The sequence below is a fragment of the Salvelinus alpinus genome, chromosome 6, assembly GCF_045679555.1.
Source record: "Salvelinus alpinus chromosome 6, SLU_Salpinus.1, whole genome shotgun sequence".
Classification (NCBI taxonomy): Eukaryota; Metazoa; Chordata; class Actinopteri; order Salmoniformes; family Salmonidae; genus Salvelinus; species Salvelinus alpinus.
The window spans coordinates 60,683,973-60,702,129 of record NC_092091.1 but is presented as its reverse complement, the minus strand read 5'-3'; the positions used below and the strand labels follow the sequence as shown (position 1 = coordinate 60,702,129).

General features: G+C 44.7%; 2 protein-coding genes and 1 long non-coding RNA gene across 5 annotated transcripts; all 3 read left to right on the top strand.

Moving 5' to 3' along the window:
- The first annotated feature begins 47 nt into the window (after nt 1-47).
- On the top strand, nt 48-742 carry LOC139579063 (histone H3-like). The gene has a single exon (XM_071407296.1). The coding sequence runs from the start codon at nt 130-132 to the stop codon at nt 538-540; it is 411 nt and encodes a 136-aa protein (XP_071263397.1). The 5' UTR covers nt 48-129; the 3' UTR covers nt 541-742.
- A 2,187-nt stretch (nt 743-2,929) lies between these two features.
- On the top strand, nt 2,930-11,563 carry LOC139579059 (pre-mRNA-processing factor 19-like). 3 transcript variants are annotated; one of them, XM_071407290.1, is made up of 16 exons: nt 2,930-3,078; nt 3,399-3,548; nt 3,765-3,841; nt 3,930-4,071; nt 4,379-4,449; nt 4,683-4,751; nt 4,953-4,994; nt 5,141-5,215; nt 5,408-5,483; nt 5,695-5,804; nt 5,978-6,133; nt 6,290-6,359; nt 6,997-7,170; nt 9,767-9,849; nt 10,212-10,317; nt 10,626-11,563. In XM_071407290.1, the coding sequence occupies exons 1-16, from the start codon at nt 3,060-3,062 to the stop codon at nt 10,721-10,723; spliced, it is 1,518 nt and encodes a 505-aa protein (XP_071263391.1). In that variant the 5' UTR covers nt 2,930-3,059; the 3' UTR covers nt 10,724-11,563. The 3 variants fall into 3 exon arrangements, with proteins under 3 accessions (XP_071263391.1, XP_071263390.1, XP_071263392.1); XM_071407289.1 differs by having other exon boundaries at nt 3,043-3,150; XM_071407291.1 differs by lacking the exons at nt 2,930-3,078; nt 3,399-3,548 and adding an exon at nt 3,593-3,612.
- A 3,057-nt stretch (nt 11,564-14,620) lies between these two features.
- On the top strand, nt 14,621-16,842 carry LOC139577876 (uncharacterized). The gene is made up of 3 exons (XR_011675454.1): nt 14,621-14,806; nt 16,451-16,604; nt 16,714-16,842. It is a non-coding gene; the product is annotated as an uncharacterized lncRNA (long non-coding RNA).
- Nucleotides 16,843-18,157: the final 1,315 nt, after the last annotated feature.

The following is an 18,157-nucleotide window of genomic DNA, read 5'->3' as shown; positions in this document are numbered from 1 at the left end:
CCTCCGCAACGGGCCAATCAGGGTGGTGCGGAGATGGTGTCTAATCAGCAGACGCCGCTGCCGGCTTTATAAATTTCACATAGGCATTTGGAGGCTATACTCCAACTGTGAAAGAAGGAAGCTAGCGCCATGGCCAGAACCAAGCAAACCGCTCGCAAATCCACCGGTGGCAGAGCACCCAGGAAGCAGCTCGCCACCAAGGCTGCACGCAAGAGCGCCCCGGCCACCGGCGGCGTGAAGAAGCCTCACCATTACAGGCCCGGCACCATGGCTCTGCGAGAGATCCATCGTTACCAGAAGTCCACTGAGCTGCTGATCCGAAAACTGCCCTTCCAGCGCCTGGTGAGAGAAATTGGCCAGGACTTCAAGACCGACCTGCGCTTCCAGAGTTCCGCCGTGATGGCCCTGCAGGAGGCTAGCGAGGCTTACCTGGTCGGCCTGTTCGAGGACACAAACCTGTGCGCTATCCACGCCAAGAGGGTGACCATCATGCCCAAGGACATCCAGCTGGCCCGTCGTATTCGCAGAGAGCGCGCTTAAACGATGACCTGATCTCCAAAATCCCCCAAAGGCTCTTTTAAGAGCCACCTCCATATTTCCGTCAAAAAGGCACAATTGTTCCATTTCCCACCATGTATGTTGTCGACGAACACGTCATGTTCCCTGCTCTCGAGTAACTACAGACCGTGGTTCGATTCCAGGCTGTATCACAACCGGCCGTGATTGCAAATAAGAGTTGGTTCTTAACTGACGTGACTAGTTAAATAAAGGTGACATCGAAAGAAAAGCGACGTATTGCACGTTTTACGTGGCGGAATTGTAGTTTCGATATGATCTGCTAAAGAGGGAGTGATGTGAACACATGTATGCCTAGAGTAGAACAGTCAAAGGTTTTACAAAGGAGTGTGGAGTGCGATTGAGATTGCGTCATCTGTGGATCTGTTGGTGCGGTATGTGAATTGGAGTGGGTCTAGGGTATCTGGGAGGATGCTGTTGATGTGAGCCATGACCAGCCTTTCAAAGCGCTTCATGGCTACCGACGTGAGTACTACGGGGCGGTAATCATTTAGGCAGGTTACCTTCGCTTCCTTGGGCACAGGGACTATGGTGGTCTGCTTGAAACATGTAGGTATTACAGACTCAGTCAGGGAGAGGTTGAAAATGTCAGTGAAGACACTTGCCAGTTGGTCCGCGCATGCTTTGAGTACACGTCCTGGTAATCCATCTGGCTCCGCGGATTTGTGTATGTTGACCTGTTTAAAGGTCTTGCTCACATCGGCTACCGAGAGCGTTTTCACACAGTCATCCGGAACAGCTGGTGCTCTCGTGCATGCTTCAGTGTTGCTTGCCTCGAAGCGAGCATAAAAGGCATTTAGCTCATCTGGTAGGCTCACGTCACTGGGCAGCTTGAGTCTGGGTTTCCCTTTGTAGTCCGTAATGGTTTTCAAGCCTTGCCACATCCGACGAGCATCAGAGCCGGTGTAGTAGGATTCAATCTTAATCCTGTATTGACGCTTTGCTTGTTTGATGGTTCGTATGAGGGCATAGCGGGATTTCTTATTGGCGTTCGGATTAGTGTTCCGCTCCTTGAAAGCGGCAGCTCTAGCCTTTAGCTCGATGTTGCCTGTAATCCATGGCTTCTGGTTGGGATATGTAGGTACGGTCACTGTGGGGACGACGTCGTCGATGCACTTATTGATTAAGCCGATGACTGAGGTGGTATACTCCTCAATGTCATTGGATGAATCCCGGAACATATTCCAGTCTGTGCTAGCAAAACAGTCCTGTAGCGTAGCATCCGTGCCATCTGACCACTTCCGTATTGAGCGAGTCACTGGTATTTCCTGCTTTAGTTTTTGCTTGTAAACAGGAATAAGGAGGATAGAATTATGGTCGGATTTGCCAAATGGAGGGCGGGGGAGAGCTTTGTATGCATCTCTGTGTGTGGAGTAAAGGTGGTCTATAGAGTTTTTTCCCCTCTGGTTGCACATGTGACATGCTGGTAAAACTGATTTAAGTTTGCCTGCATTAAAGTCCCCGGCCACTAGGAGCGCCGCTTCTGAGTGAGCATTTTCTTGTTTGCTTATGGCCTTATGGAGTTGGTTGAGTGCCAGCATCGGTCTGTGGTGATAAATAGACGGCTACGAATAATACAGATGAGAACTCTCTCGGTAGATAGTGTGGTCTACAGCTTATCATAAGGTACTCTACCTCAGGCGAGCAATACCTCAAGACTTCTTTAATATTAGGCATTGCGCACCAGCTGTTATTGACAAGAAGACACACGTACCAGGTTGTGATGCAGCTCGACAATATGCTCTCGATGGTGCTCCTGTAGAACACTGTGAGGGCCCTCGAGGACAGGCCAAATTTCTCCTGAGGTTGAAGAGTCGCTGTCGTGACTTCTTCACCACGGTGTCCGTGCTGTTTGACCATTTCAGCTCCTCGGAGTGCTGAGGAACTTTATGTTTTTGACCGTCTCCATGGCAGACCTGTTGATGAGGAAGTGGGTGTGCCCAGCCTGGTTTTATTTATAGTCCTAGCCTTCTTGTCTAGACTATAAGTCTACTTCTTCTGAGTTGCCATGAATGGTGAAAGCAGATTCACAAACATTTCAGCACTGCCTTTGACACATTTTGATGACCATATAGTATTTAGGCTATCTCTTGTTGGTCCTTGCTATCCGGGATCTTTGGGGTGCCCTTACCCCCATTGAAGTTGACATTTAAAATGGTTAAGGTTTAGGGTACGAGTGTCCCAAGGATTTTGAATAGCACTATAGTTTGTTGAGGACCTCAGACTAGGGGAGGGGTTGGAAGACTCATGCTATCCCAGCATGCAATAGTCGGAGCTGCACCCGAAACGCGCAGCCGCGGACTAAGGTGCGTGAATACGGAAAGAAACATTTATAAATCAATATTTCATTTAGCCGGATTATTATTGTATTACAATCAACACAAAAATAAGCTACAGTTGGATCTGAAGAACATTCATTTATCTGTACTGATACGGTGATCTTGGAGGGAACGAGCGACCGAGGGTTTAGCTAACTACTGAAAATGTCCCTGGTTTGTGCAAGTAAGTTCAAATGAATGAATGAGTCGAGTTGCCCTTCCGGAACGTTAGCGGTACACAGACCGCAAATATCACGTATGTTGGTGTATAATAATGTCTCTAGAACCTTCCCTTATTATTGTCACCATATGCATGTTATACATTTCAATTAGCAAGCAACCCTTTTCAAACATTGTGGATCAGCTTGACATAGGTGTTATATCTGCAAAGTACAGTTAAACGGTAATGTGTCCTTCCATCTTCAGACTAGAGTTGCGTTTGCCGTATTTATATTGTAATTGCGGGCATGCAAATTTACCCCTCTCGCTCTACTGTCCATCCAGTATCAAATGAGGTCCCGGAACACCCGTGCGTGTCGCCGGTGTCCAACCAGGTGTTCGAGCGGCGGCTGATTGAGAAGTACATAGCTGAGAATGGAGCAGACCCTATGAATGGCCAGCCTCTGTCAGAGGAACAGCTGATAGACATTAAAGGTGAGGGAGACATGGAGGAGAGTGTGTTCAGATCTGATGCTGAGCTGAAGTCAACACAATAAGGGTAATCCATATTATTTGACTTCCAACTATTCCTGCATGGTGCCCGGTAATCTCTAGGCTAGAGTGCATTCTGCCACTTCAACAACAATGGTAACCCCACTAGTCAGGGGATATCTCACTACATTAAGCTATCTTTGTCTCCCCCTGCCTCAGTCTCTCACCCCATCAGACCCAAAGCTCCCTCATCCACTAGCATTCCAGCCATCCTCAAAGCTCTGCAGGACGAGTGGGTGAGTCCATGTATACTCGGCTACACTCCCCTTCGCTGTGCCTGAACTGAGGCACACACACACTCTTCTAAAACGATCTCTCTCTTAGGATGCGGTGATGCTCCACAGTTTCACCTTGAGGCAGCAGCTGCAGACGACGCGTCAAGAACTAAGCCACGCCCTTTACCAGCACGACGCCGCCTGCAGGGTCATCGCCCGTCTCACCAAGGAGGTCACTGCCGCCAGAGAGGGTGAGATATATATATATATATATATACATGCATACGTACACACACGCGCTTGTGTACACACACACACATGATGCACTTGTATACACACACATGCTTGTACAATTAACACATGATTATACATTCTAACACACCTACACACTCTTTCACTTACACACATACACACACACAGTATTATAGACAAACACACAGGCAAGCATACTTGCACACACTCTTATGTTCATCTGGAAACAGCTTTGGATGTTAGTGGCCATGGGGCGTCACTTCTCATTTCTCCTCTGCTATGTTTTACCCTTCTCTCTCCCCGTAGCTCTGGCCACTCTGAAGCCACAGGCGGGATTGGTGGTGGCTCAGGCAGTCGCTTCCCAGCCCCATGTCACGGTCAGTGATTGGCTCAAAGCCCTCAGTCAATATATTTAAATTGATAGTTAACTGGTTCGCATGAGCTCAAAGTTTGTCTCTTGATTGAAGTCTTCGGTCTAAGTGAGACCTGTAAAGTTGTAGGATCTATATGTTCATATAAATATGATTTTTAACAGCTGACGCAAATACACATTTTCTAATAAGGAATGTACCATTCTCGTTTGTTATTGATTCTGTGTTTCATCTCGCAGGCTGGAGGTGCAGGAGAGCCCATGGAGGTCAGTGAGCAGGTGGGAATGATACCAGAGATCATACAGAAGGTAAGAGATGTCCTCACATACATTCACATCCACAGTACAAGAGGAATGATACCACACTGTTATACTAGACTATCATGTGCGTTCATTGCAAATATTACCATATAAGGCTGTGGTGTATCAAACCTTGAAATAACCAATCAACCATGCTGTCACACTACCAGGCACAGTGTTCTATACTAAGATGTCCGCCTCTCTCCACAGCTGCAAGACAAGGCCACGGTCCTGACCACGGAGAGAAAGAAGGTAACTATTCCAATGTCTCCAATGGCACCCTACTCTCTACATAGGGCACTACTTTTGAACCGGGGCCATAGGGTGACATTTGGGACGTAGCCATGCTAGGATACATTTTTGTCCAAACCTCACCTCTACCGTCTCTCTTCCCACAGAGAGGAAAGACAGTTCCAGAAGAGCTGGTCCGAACGGAGGACCTCAGCAAGTACAGACAAGTGGCTACCCATGCTGTGAGTACGCGTGTGTGTGACCTCTAGCTATGGCTGGTGTTGGAACACTTTATTCTTCAAACCTTGGGCAAGTTCAGAAAGGTTCCTCCCTGTTTCAGATCATTTTTCTTCCATTTCATTCTTACAGAACACAGCTCTAAATGATGTTTCTCTGTCTCTCTCTCTCGGTCTCTCTGTGTGTCTGTCTGTCAGGGTCTCCACAGTGCCAGTGTGCCTGGGATCCTGTCTCTGGACCTGTGTCCCTCCGACACCAACAAAGTGCTCACTGGTGAGACACACACAGTCCACTGCCCATTGTAGATATACACACACATTGTTTCTGTGTGAATTCCATCAAAATGCTTCCTCCCTCCCTTGAGGAAACAAAAAATACTATGGCACACCCTACAATCCCTATATAGTGCACTGCTCTTGACCAGAAGGGTGATGTTTGGGACCCAGACCCTGATACAACCCCTAACCTCTGTCTCCCTCGACAGGCGGGGCTGATAAGAACGTGGTGGTGTTTGATAAGAAGGAGGAGCAGATCATCGCAACCCTGAAAGGACATACCAAGAAGGTCACCTCTGTCATCTATCACCCCTCTCAGGTGAGACACACACACTTCCCTTCCTTTACTCTCCATTGACATAGTCCGCAGCAATGTCTTGCACTGGAATTACTCTGTAACTCTAATATCCCTTACCTCAACAATTTCTCTCTCTCTCTCGCTTCCCCCTTTCCCTCTCTGCGCACTCTCCTCCTCTCCCTCTCTCCCTCCAGTCGGTAGTGTTCTCGGCCTCTCCAGACAGCACTATCCGCGTGTGGTCCGTTACCGGGGGCAACTGTGTCCAGGTGGTGCGGGCTCACGAGGCGAGCGTCACCGGGCTCTCCCTCCACGCCACCGGAGACTACCTGCTCAGCTCCTCCGAGGATCAGGTAACACACACACACACACAAAACATGTACACACACAAAAACAAAAAACAAACACGTGGATTTGGAAGTCAAGAACGTTATGTAAAGACTTTATTTTATCTACTGTCTCCCCCTCTTTCTCTACTTTCTATCGCTTCCCTTTTCTCTCTCCATCAGTACTGGGCCTTCTCTGACATCCAAACAGGTCGTGTTCTCACCAAGGTCACTGATGAGGCTGCAGGGTGTGGTGAGTGCTTCTCTCTCCCGCTCTTTATTATTTTTATTGAGTAAGTAAGTAGCCATTTCCAAGCCAGAACGGCCCATAGGGCAGGAGCATATATCCTGTTTCTGTAGTGTGAGGCAGCTTGATGCATAGGTACACCCCCTAGACAGGACACTAGTCTACCACAGGGTGGTAGGGGGAGGATGAGTGAAAGGGCAGTGGGCTGGATTCGAACCATGGCGATTGTGGCAGCTCTAATCGCTGGACCACACCGTTGGACCTCTCTCTCTCTTTGTCTTCCCAGACATTTTATTGACCACATGTTGCTAGGGACAAGACGTTTTATTGATCACATGTTGCTAGGGACCAGCTTCCTCTAATTGTCTGTCAGTATCCAAAAGTAGCATTTCCTAACTGTGGGGTCAGCCCACCAAATAATGTCCCACATATCAAGCCCCTTAAATGCCAGGTTGTCTTTCCTATGTAAATAGATAGACAAAAAACAATAACATTTAATCAATCCTCCCCCCTGTGAATTGACTGACCTAGTACCTAACTGGAGTAACTGAAATCAAATACAATATTTCCAACCACCCCGTCCCCTGTACTCTCTGAAAGCACACTGATACATTGTATCACATCCTGTCCTGTACCCCTCCAGCTCTGACCTGTGCCCAGTTCCACCCTGACGGTCTGATCTTCGGGACGGGGACGGCCGACTCTCAGATCAAGATCTGGGACCTGAAGGAGCGCACCAACGTGGCCAACTTCCCCGGCCACATCGGCCCCGTCACCTCCATCGCCTTCTCTGAGAACGGATACTACCTGGCTACAGGTGAGATTGCTGTGTGTTTGTGAGAGAGGACTCTGTGTGTGTGTGTGTGTGTGTGTGTGTGTGTGTGTGTGTGTGTGTGTGTGTGTGTGTGTGTGTGTGTGTGTGTGTGTGTGTGTGAGCGAGAAGATTAGCTTTGTGTGTGTGTCTCTTTTACACTCTGAGTGACTGTGTGTGAAGTTGTCTTTTATTCCTTTGTGTAAACACTGTTAGACATTATTGCTCAACTCCAGTGGTGATTTTAGCATGTAAATCTTGGTGGGGCAAACTCCCCCTAATTTTTTGGGATGCAGGCCAGAAAAGCCACAACACAACACTAAACAATACAATAATTTCACTTTAACGGTGACAAAATCTACCCACAAACTGTTAGGGCCTACATAAAGCTGTCTCAACAGCTGAGCTTTCTGTTCAGCACCATGGAGTGAATCCTTACCACTGCTACACCTGTCTATTAGCAGAGCCTTGTCTGGCAGCGAAACTGCCTTTAAAAAAAACAACATAACTGATATGGCTGACTTGCTTAAACAAATGTGGTTTCTACTGACAATTGATATGTACAAACTATGGCATAAGCGAACGACGAGCGGACAAGAGGCAATCCGTAATTTTGATTAAGACATTAATGAGCGAGCTAGGACAGACGTAGTCAATATAACTATTTGTTCAGCACTTCTGAAATGTACACATAACAGAATTCAGAACATGGGCCGTTCTTAGGGTTCTCCCTGTACACCAAGTCAGAACCGTAGGATAAATAAAGGGGGCATATAAGCAGACAATGCCATTTCTTACAATATTCAATTACATTTCTCTAAAACAGGCTATAGGCTACATGTGCACCAACAAGTCAGAACAGTAGGCTAAGTTAGGGATCAGATTATTAGGGTGAGGCACATGGGCTACTACTAGCTTACTACACAACATACACTTAGTATTACTTTTTTGGCTACGGTATACATATCTCCCTGGAATATTACATAATTTATGCAGCAGCATACAATACATTTTTAGGCTCAACTTGTTGAGCTGTGCACACTTGAACAGGAAGGTGGCGCGGTGGTCCTTTTTGTGGGAAAACTTTCTCATCAGAGTCTTCTCTGGATTATGGTGCTTTCAAGACACCTGGGAACTCTGGAAAAAAGTCAAATCATGACGTCCGTGGTCTTCAGGTCGGAGCTCTATAAAGAGTTCCAGACTTGGAATTCCGAGTTGGATGACCTTTCAAAACATATTTTCCCAGTCGGAGCTCTTTTACATGTTTTCCCCCCAGAATTCCCAGTTGTCTTGATCTCACTGAAGTTTGGCAGAAGTCATGCTGTATTGACAGCATAGCCAATGTATGCAACCTTTTCTGGCTCATGACCATGTGAATGTTTGTCCTTTCAAGCTTGGAAAAGAGACTTTAAACCCAGACTTGGACCACACACCCACTCCACTGAATAGCAGGATAGTGATTCCTTCCAAACCACTCATTGTTGAATTTGCTATTTCCAACTTGTTGTGTAATGTTTATGTCCAATGGCCCATGAGCATCGATACGTTTTATCTATGATTTCTCTTCATATGACAAACATTGAAAAGGATTTGCCAGTAGATTGTCGACTTGATTCATAATGACGACTGCTTGTCTATTTTGTTAGCTAAGATTTTGAAAGTATGATGTTGACATGATCAGTCATATCAAAGCTACGGTAGATATAAAATTACTTAAATTAAGTTATCAGTGGCCAATGACCTTGAGCCTGTTTGGATGGGCACTTATAATGTCAATATATGGCAGTACCCAAGGGGCTTGTATTTTCAAGCTCTCCCTGTAGATTTTGTGGTGACGTAGTGTCCTCATGAGTGACAGAACACTGAGCCAATTGTGAATAAAAATATGTATGATCACATTTATAGCAAAAATAAATGATTCAGTAGCCGTTTTCTAGGTATTTCTGCCGTTTTGTTTCAGAGCTGGTAAATTTAAATTCACAAAGTCAAAGAACTACAAATCCTATAGCCTATCCCATCTTGTGTTGCAAAACTGCACGTGAAGAGCTGAGTTGAAAGATACATTTTTAGAAGCGCTGCACATGGGCATAAAAGTTGGTCTAATTTACTTGAAATTAAAGTCTACTGAAGTGAGACTTTGTCCTTGTTTCTTGGTTATTTACATTGTTTAAATTCACAAGCTAGGTTGTTTTTTCATGTTCGAGTTTCAACTGCTAGGTAAGAGGACAATGCATCTACTAGTCAGACTCTCAATGGCACAAACATGACCATGGTAACCTCCACCTTAAAGGGGCAGGGGAACATTTATGTATCATCTGTGATATTTTGGTTAAAAGACTCGGGTCACAAATAAAATGAAATGAAACAATATATCACTACTTCTTACTAGTTCTACATTTGTTTTAGAAACATTACAAAGCATGCTCATCTGTTTTTTCATGTTTTGTTGGTGTAATTATTGCGAACCAAAATATTTTGTCTGGTTAAAAAGAAAGAGTGGCTGGTAGATTATTTTATTTTTTATCTACTTGACACAGTGGCTGGTGGATCAAAAAGTAAATGTTTGGTCCTGCTCACCTCACCACCTCTCTCATGTCTCCAGGTGCACAGGACAGCTCAGTGAAGCTCTGGGATCTGAGGAAGCTGAAAAATTTCAAAACCATCACCCTGGACAACAACTATGAGGTAAGAAGAGCAGAAAATTAGGTCACGTCTGTAATGACCTCTATTCCCTACACTACTTTTGGCCAGAGCCTAGTGCACTATCTAAGAAATCCGCTGCTATTTGAGAGACAGTCGTTGTAGACTAGCTTCTGAATGTCCAGTGTACAGTCGTGCTACAATCTAGCCTGGTCCAACATCTGTTTGTGCTCTTGCCATCTCCATTTCCGTCACTGGCATGAAAATTCCATAAGGAGTTTGCAAGAGAACAGAAACCGACTGGCACCCAGGCTAGCAACGGTCTGCTCTGTATGAATACTGTAATCTCCTTGTACTGAACTACCCTGTAAATTTAGAGAAATGATATGTGAGTCTCTTTCCCTCAGGTGAAGTCCCTGGTGTTTGACCAGAGTGGGACATACCTGGCTGTGGGTGGCACTGACATCAGGGTCTACATCTGTAAGCAGTGGTCCGAGGTCCTCAACTTCACAGGTAAGAGAATGCACTGTGTGTGTCATACTGCTAGAGATGCAATGGCGAGTGGTGATGAGTTAGCTTGGGACAGAAACAGTGGTCTAGAGGTGGGTCTTCAAAGTGCCTGGCTGGATGACGATAATAGCAAGTGTGTGTATATACAGTACCTTATGAAATATTCAACAACAACAAAATATCTTTCAGGTTTACTATTTCGTTTATCAGCACCTCCCCAACTGTATTGGGTGTGCGTCAACTCATGCTTTTGAGTTGATTTCAAGCCAATTTTTTTTTTGCCTGTTATAGTTTTGTTTTTCTTTACCCAGAACACACTGGGGTGGTGACAGGCGTGGCCTTTGGGGAGCACGCCCAGTTCCTCACCTCCACTGGAATGGACAGGAGCCTCAAGTTCTACAGCCTGTAACAACATGGATCATATGAGCAGAGTGATGGATGTCTCTGATTGGCTGGCCTCTCTGAGGCCACGCTGATGATGTATGCATGGGATGAGACTTTGGCTATGTCCCAAATGGCACCCTAGGGAAAAGGATTCCATCTGGGGGGGACACAGACCCTGCAGCAGTTGATCAGAAGGGAAATGCAGCTTGATTGGATAATAAACTGAGGCTAGAATGTTAGAATGGATTTTTAACTGATATGCTCTTAATAATAAGGATCGGAACCTTTTTTTTCAATTTTCGCCTAAAATTACATCCCAAAATCTAACTGCCTGTAGTTCAGGAACTGATGCAAGGATATGCATATTCTTGATACCATTTGAAAGGAAACACTTTTGAAGTTTCTGGAAATGTGAAATTTATGTAGGAGAATATAACACATTAGCTCTGTAAAAGATAATACAAAGAAAAAAACATGGAACAAAAAAAACATCAGCTTTGAAATGCAAGAGAAAGGCCAAAATGTATTATTGCAGTTTAGGTGCAATTTAGATTTTGGCGTGTATGTGCAAAGTTTTAGACTGATCCAATGAACCATTGCATTACTGTTCAAAATGTTGTATAAAATCTGCCCAAATGTGCCTAATTGGTTTATTGATACATTTTCAGTACATAACTGTGCACTCTCCTAAAACAATAGCATGGTATTCTTAGCTACTGTAAATTGGACAGTGCAGTTAGATTAACAACCTGCCCAGGGACTGCAGTTGAAAATTAGCCGGCTGGTTAAAACCGGCACTTTAACTGAAACGTTGATTAATGTGCACTGTCCCTGTAAAAATAAATAAACTCAAACAAGAATTCAAGCTTTCTGCCCATATCAGATATGTCTTTGTCCTGGGAAATGTTCTTGTTACTTACAAACTCATGCTAATCGCATTAGCGCGCTCGTCCCGTGGGGGGGACACCAATCCCGTAGAGGTTTTAACAATGGGGAAACGGAGCATATCAGTTTGGATTCCAGGCTACTAGAATGCACCCAAAATATGTCATACAGCAATGCTATTGTATATGGCTCATACTATGTTATTTTTGTATTTTACCTTTATTTAACTAAATCAAATCAAAGTTTATTTGGCACGTGCACCGAATACAACCTTACAGTGAAATGCTTACTTACAGGCTCTAACCAATAGTGTGGAAAAAAGGTGTGTGTAGGTAAGTAAAGAAATAAAACAACGGTAAAACGACATTTGAAAATAAGAGTAGCAAGGCTATATACATACACTGGTTAGTCAGGCTTATTGAGGTAGTACGTACATGTAGGTATGGTTAAAGTGACTATGCATATATGACGAACAGAGAGTAGCAGTAATGTAAAAAGGGGTTGGCGGGACACAATGCAGATAGCCCGGTTAGCCAATGTGCGGGAGCACTGGTTGGTCGGGCCAATTGAGGTAGTATGTACATGAACGTATAGTTAAAGTGACTAGGCAAGTCAGTTAAGAACAAATTCTTATTTACAATGACAACCCACTGTTCCGAGGCCAACTGCCTTGTTCAGGGGCAGAACGACGGATTTTTACCTTGTCAGCTCTGGGGATTCGATCTAGCAACCTTTCGGTTATTGGCCAAACACTCTAACCACTAGGCCGAGAGCCATGGGATGTGTCCCAAATGACACCCTATTCCCTATATAGTGCTGCACTACTTTTGAAAGGGGCCCTGGTCAAAGGTTGTACACAATAAAGGGAATAGGGTGCCATTTGGGACTTGGGCATTGACTGAATCACACCAAGAGCCATACAAGCATATTGTAGACCATGTCCTTTCATCAATGTGTATATAGTACCTTGTAAGACCATCAATACCACACACACAAGGGAGCACAAACACAGAGGTGACTTCAGAGTGTACATTGTTGTAGTAGATATATATATATATATTTGAAGCTCAGTACCATCTTATTTGGAATAATATCGTAACAGTATCAGAATGTGGTCATAGTCTTTACAGCTTGTGGATTTCATGCCTTCTATTCTCCATTTCCGCGTTTAAAAAAAAACGATCCATTATGTTTCTTGTACAATGTGAATGATTTTGATTAGTTGGTAAGTGATGCCATTGATTTGATGAAATTCTAATATTTGTATTTTTTTATTTTTTTAAACCTCTGTTCCATTTCACAATTTTTTCCCCTTATCTTTATTTTATTATCCTATTGTCCCTCCTTTCTCTCTTTCTTCATGAAATGCCTGTTTTATGCATTTTTCTTTTACACATCTTTTGCCAGGTGAAGACTTTGTATGTTTTTTGGATCATCAATCAATAAACATCAAAATAATCCAATCCGCTCTCATTGTGTTGTCTGTTACATGCTTATTACACATGCCCTCTTGTTATACAACACAATTACCCGTGTGTGAGAACACCACTGTCCCAAATAGGACAGTTCCAGAACAGTTGGAGACGTCACGTGAGTTTGAGAGTGGAACAGTGTGACACAGAAGAAAGACAAAGGGAAAAAACGACCTCAAATAGTTTCAGCCATCTAACTTCGTTATCTAACGGGCATCTGTACTGGAGGTCCTTGATGATCTTCTTGGCCTTCCTGTGACACCGGGGGCTGTAGATGTCCTGGAGGGCAGGCAGTGCGCCCCAGCTTCTGGAGAGCCCTGCTGTTATGAGCGGTGCGATTGCTGTACCAGGCGAAGAAGAAGAAGTTACAGATCTGTGAGAGCCAGAAATCTTGCTTGTTTGTAGGTGACCAAATACTTATTTTCCACCATAATTTGCAAATAAATTCATTAAAAATCCTACAATGTGATTTTCTGGATTTTCTTTTCTCATTTTGTCTGTCATAGTTGAAGTGTACCTATGATGAAAATTACAGGCCTCTCATCTTTTTAAGTGGGAGAACTTGCACAATTGGTGGCTGACTAAATACTTTTTTGCCCCACTGTATATATATATATATTCGGCCAAATCGGTGTCTAAAAATACAGATTTCTGATTGTTATGAAAACTTGAAATCGGCCCTAATTAATCGGCCATTCCGATTAATCGGTCGACCTCTAGTTCAGACCCAGGGCCCTGAGCTTAGTGATGAGCTTGGAGGGCACTGCGTTGAAAGCAGAGCTGTAGTCGATGAACAGCATTCTTACATAGGTATTTCTCATGCCCAGGTGGGATAGGGCAGTGTGCAGAGCAATGGCGATTGCATCGTTTGTGGATCTGATATGCAAATTGTAGTGGGTCTAGGGTGGCAGGTAAGGTGGAGGTGATATGATCCTTGACTAGACTCTCAAAGCACTTCATGATGACAGAGGTGAGTGCTACGGGTCGATAGTCATTTAGTTCAGTTACCTTCACTTTCTTGGGTACGGGAACAATGGTGGACATCTTGACCCAAGTAGGGACAACAGACTGGGATATGGAGAGATGGAATATGTCCGTAAACACTCCAGCCAGATGGTCTGCACATGCTCTGAAGACGTGGCTTGGGATGCCGTCTGGGCCGGCAGCCTTGCAAGGGTTTACACGCTAAACGACTTACCGTCGTACACAGAGAACGATAGCACACAGTCCTCGTGAGCGTCCATCACTATTTAATACAGCCTATGTATCTTTGCTATGTCTTCCTCTGTGTAGGTCTGAATACTTCATTATAACAATGTAATTAGATGCTAACTAGCTAACAGATTTAACAGATACGTTGACATGAAGACAAGCCTGACCTCTCCCCTCTCTGGGCCCCAAGTTACTAATCCCTAGCTCAGAAGGGAAAATGCACTGCCAACCCTATAGTCCAAAGGGCACCATTCTAATGACAAGTATCTCACAAGCATATGATGAAAATAACATCTTATCTATCTATGTCACAAGCATAAATCTGATTCTGCCACGACAAGTGATAGTACCTGCAGCAGCTGTTGTGTCGCTCGGTGGCCCTGCTGCCCCAGTGGAAGGTGCGGGTCCAGAAGTGTAAGGCCGTCCAGGCCGTGCTCAACCTCTGCAGCCCCTCCGTCACTGACAAGTGTCTGATCGCTGAGGCCTGGTGTCCCGTCAGGAAACTGCTACTGCTGCAGAGCGCCCTGATAGAGGGAACGGTGAGAGAGGAGGGAGGGGAGGAGATAGAGAAGCCGCCAGTTGCCCCTCCCTACTCTATCTCTCTCTCTTTTTCTTTCTTTTGTAGGCCCTCGGATCAATTTCCAAGAACATTTTTTCTTTTTTAGGAACTCAGTCTGGGTCTCAACTTACTGTTGCGAGTTAGAATAGTAGAATATACAAGGTGCAATTTCTAAATTTGGTTATGCATCAGCAGTTTTTCTCTTGTTATTTCAGTCACTGACAGTCACTCAATTATCCATGTCAGCTCATCATTTTGGCTGAATACCGACTGGGCACGCAGGGCACGTGCCCAGGGGCCCTGACTTCAAGGGGGCCCACATATATTTTGTTAGTCACTCTCACTCAGATATCATATTAAGTCATGTCATAAGTCATGTCAAAATGTGCAGAATTGCACGAAAATTGCTTAAAACTGCACAAATGTATCTCCACTCCATGGCAAAATGGGTAGAATTGCATGAAATCGGTTATTCAATTTCTACATTTTCTCTCCACCCCATGGCAAAATTTGTAAAATTGCAGAAAACTTGCTTTAAAACTGCAACATTTGCTAAATGTGTAGAACTTTAAAATGCACATTTTTCTCTCCATTGTCAAAACCAAATCTCGCTTAGGGCCCACAAAAGGCTAGGGCCAGCCCTGACTACTGGTATAATGTTTTTAGTTAAGATAATTCAGTATACTGACCAAAAATATGTGTGGGTCCCAAATTTCAAATAAAACCTGAAATAAAAAATTCCAGAAATGTTTGATACACACAAAAATCTTATTTCTCTAAAATGTTGTGTACAAATTTGTTTTTATCCCTGTTAGTGAGCATTTCTCATTGCCAAGATAATCCATCCACCTGACAGGTGGGGCATATCAAGAAGATGATTAAATAGCATGATCATTACACAGGTGCACCTTGTGCTGGGGACAATAAAAGACCACTCTTAAATGTGCAGATTTGTCACACAACACAATGCCACAGATGTCTCAAGTTTTGAGGGAGCGTGCAATTGGCATGCTGACTACAGGAATGTCCAGCACAGCTGTTGCCAGAGAATTGAATGTTAATTTCTCTACCATAAGCCGCCTCCAATGTGCTCATCGTCCTCACCAGGGTCTTGATCTGACTGCAGTTTGGCATTGTAACCGACTCCAGCGGGAAAATGCTCACCTTCGATGGCCACTGGCACGCTGGAGAAGTGTGGTCTTCACGGATGAATCCCGGTGGCATCGTGTGGGAGAGCAATTTGCTGATGTCAACGTTGTGAACAGAGTGCCCCATGTTGGCGGTGGGGTTATGGTATGAGAAGGCATAAGCTGCGGACAACGAACACAATTGCATTTTATCGATGGTTATTTGAATGCACAGAGATACCGTGACGAGATCCTGAGACCCATTGTCGTGCCATTCATCCGCCGCCATCACCTCATGTTTCAGCATGATAATGCACGGCCCCATGTTGCAAGGATCTGTACACAATTCCTGGAAGCTGAAAATGTTGACCCCACTGACCCTGGTGCTAGAGGGGTTACCCAGCTGGAGGTTGAATGTTTGAAGTAAGGGACTATACAAAGTTTGGGAACCACTGCTTTTAGGCAATAACAGGAATATACCTCTCTTTCTCCCCCAGAGGAAGAACGGTAGTGGTGTGGACTCATTCTAAAACCGCCTCCCGGACCCCAGCACCCGTCTTCCCACCCTCTTCCACACCAACTCCTTCACAGCCGGCTTCCAGAGCATCGTAGACGCCTACGGTGTTGCCAGATACAGAGAGGTCAACCCAGGTATACACACACACACCAGCAAACTAAACAGGCATCCCCCAACTTTGTCAACCCTAACTCTTTCTCTGTACGTTTTTTGTGTTTGTCCCTCCTGTGTCTCCGTCCGTAGCGGTGTACACCATTATCACCTTCCCCTTCCTGTTTGCGGTGATGTTTGGGGACGTGGGCCACGGCCTCCTCATGACCATGGCCGCTCTCTGGATGGCGCTGCAGGAGAGAGACCTCAAACTCAGGACCAACGACAACGAGGTACACACACCTTACCACTCTCCTCGTGGATGGTACTACAGGAAAAAGACCAGAGGACTAGAGCTGATGCTAGAGCCTCTTTCCGGTTTCCTGTGAAACCGGGAAGAGGAAATGAGTGAAATGAGTGTTGGAAAAGGAAGTATTTCAACTGGCCCAGCCACACACTGTACCCCTCTTGACCTCATCCAATTGAAGAGCATCTCTTTCTCTCTCCCCACCCCCCCTCTCTCGCTCCCCCCTCTCTCAGATCTGCCAGATGATGTTTGGTGGTCGGTATCTGATTCTGCTGATGGGTCTTTTCTCTATCTACACTGGAGCTGTGTACAACAAGTGTTTCAGTAGAGGCCTCAGCCCCTTCCCCTCGGGATGGCACCTGCAACCTATGTTCCAACACGACAACTGGAGGTAAATGGATACACACACCTACAGTACCAGTCAAAAGTTTGGACGCACCAACTCATTCCAGGGTTTTTCTTTATTTGTACTATTTTCTACATTGTGGAATAATAGTGACGACGTCAGAACGATGACATTACACATATGGAATCATGTAGTCAAAGTAGCTACCCTTTGCCTTGATGACAGCTTTGCACACTCTTGGCATTCTCTCAACCAGTTTCATGAGGTAGTCACCTGGAATGCATTTCAATTAACGTGTGCCTTTTTAAAAGTTAATTCGTGGAATTTCTTTCCTTAATGCGTTTGAGCCAATCAGTTGTGTTGTGACAAGGTAGGGGTGGGATACAGAAGATAGCCCTATTTGGTTAAAGACCAAGTCCATATTATGGCAAGAACAGCTCAAATTAGCAAAGAGAAACGACAGTCCATCATTACTTTGAGACATTTAGGTCTGTCAATCCGGAACATTTCAAGAACTTTGAAAGTTTCTTCAAGTGCAGTCGCAAAAACCATCAAGTGCTATGATGAAACTGGCTCTCATGAGGACCGCCACAGGAAAGGAAGACCCAGCGTTACCTCTGCTGCAGAGGATAAATTCATTAGATTTACCAGCCTCAGATTGCTGCCCAAATATATGATTCACACATCAACTGTATGCCAAGTGTGCAAAGCTGTCATCAAGGCAAAGGGTGGCTACTTTGAAGAATCTAAAATATATTTTGATTTAACACTTTTTTGGGTTACTACATGATTCCATATGTGTTTATTTCATAGTTTATGTCTTCACTGTAGAAAATAGTAAAAATAAAGAAAAACCCTTGAATGAGCAGGTGTGTCCAAACTTTTGACTGGTACTGTATATAAAAAAAAAGAACCCACATGTATTTGTATGGTTTTTGCTTAAT

What these genes read in the sequence shown, in the direction of transcription:
- LOC139579063 (XM_071407296.1), top strand. Translation starts at nt 130, where the DNA reads ATGGCCAGAACCAAGCAAACCGCTCGCAAATCCACCGGTGGCAGAGCA.
- LOC139579059 (XM_071407289.1), top strand. Translation starts at nt 3,093, where the DNA reads ATGAATGAGTCGAGTTGCCCTTCCGGAACGTTAGCGGTACACAGACCG. An exon ending in CTTCCCAGCCCCATGTCACG is followed by an intron (nt 4,450 to 4,682) that starts GTCAGTGATTGG and finishes TTCATCTCGCAG; the next exon opens with GCTGGAGGTGCAGGAGAGCC. An exon ending in GACAAGTGGCTACCCATGCT is followed by an intron (nt 5,216 to 5,407) that starts GTGAGTACGCGT and finishes TCTGTCTGTCAG; the next exon opens with GGTCTCCACAGTGCCAGTGT.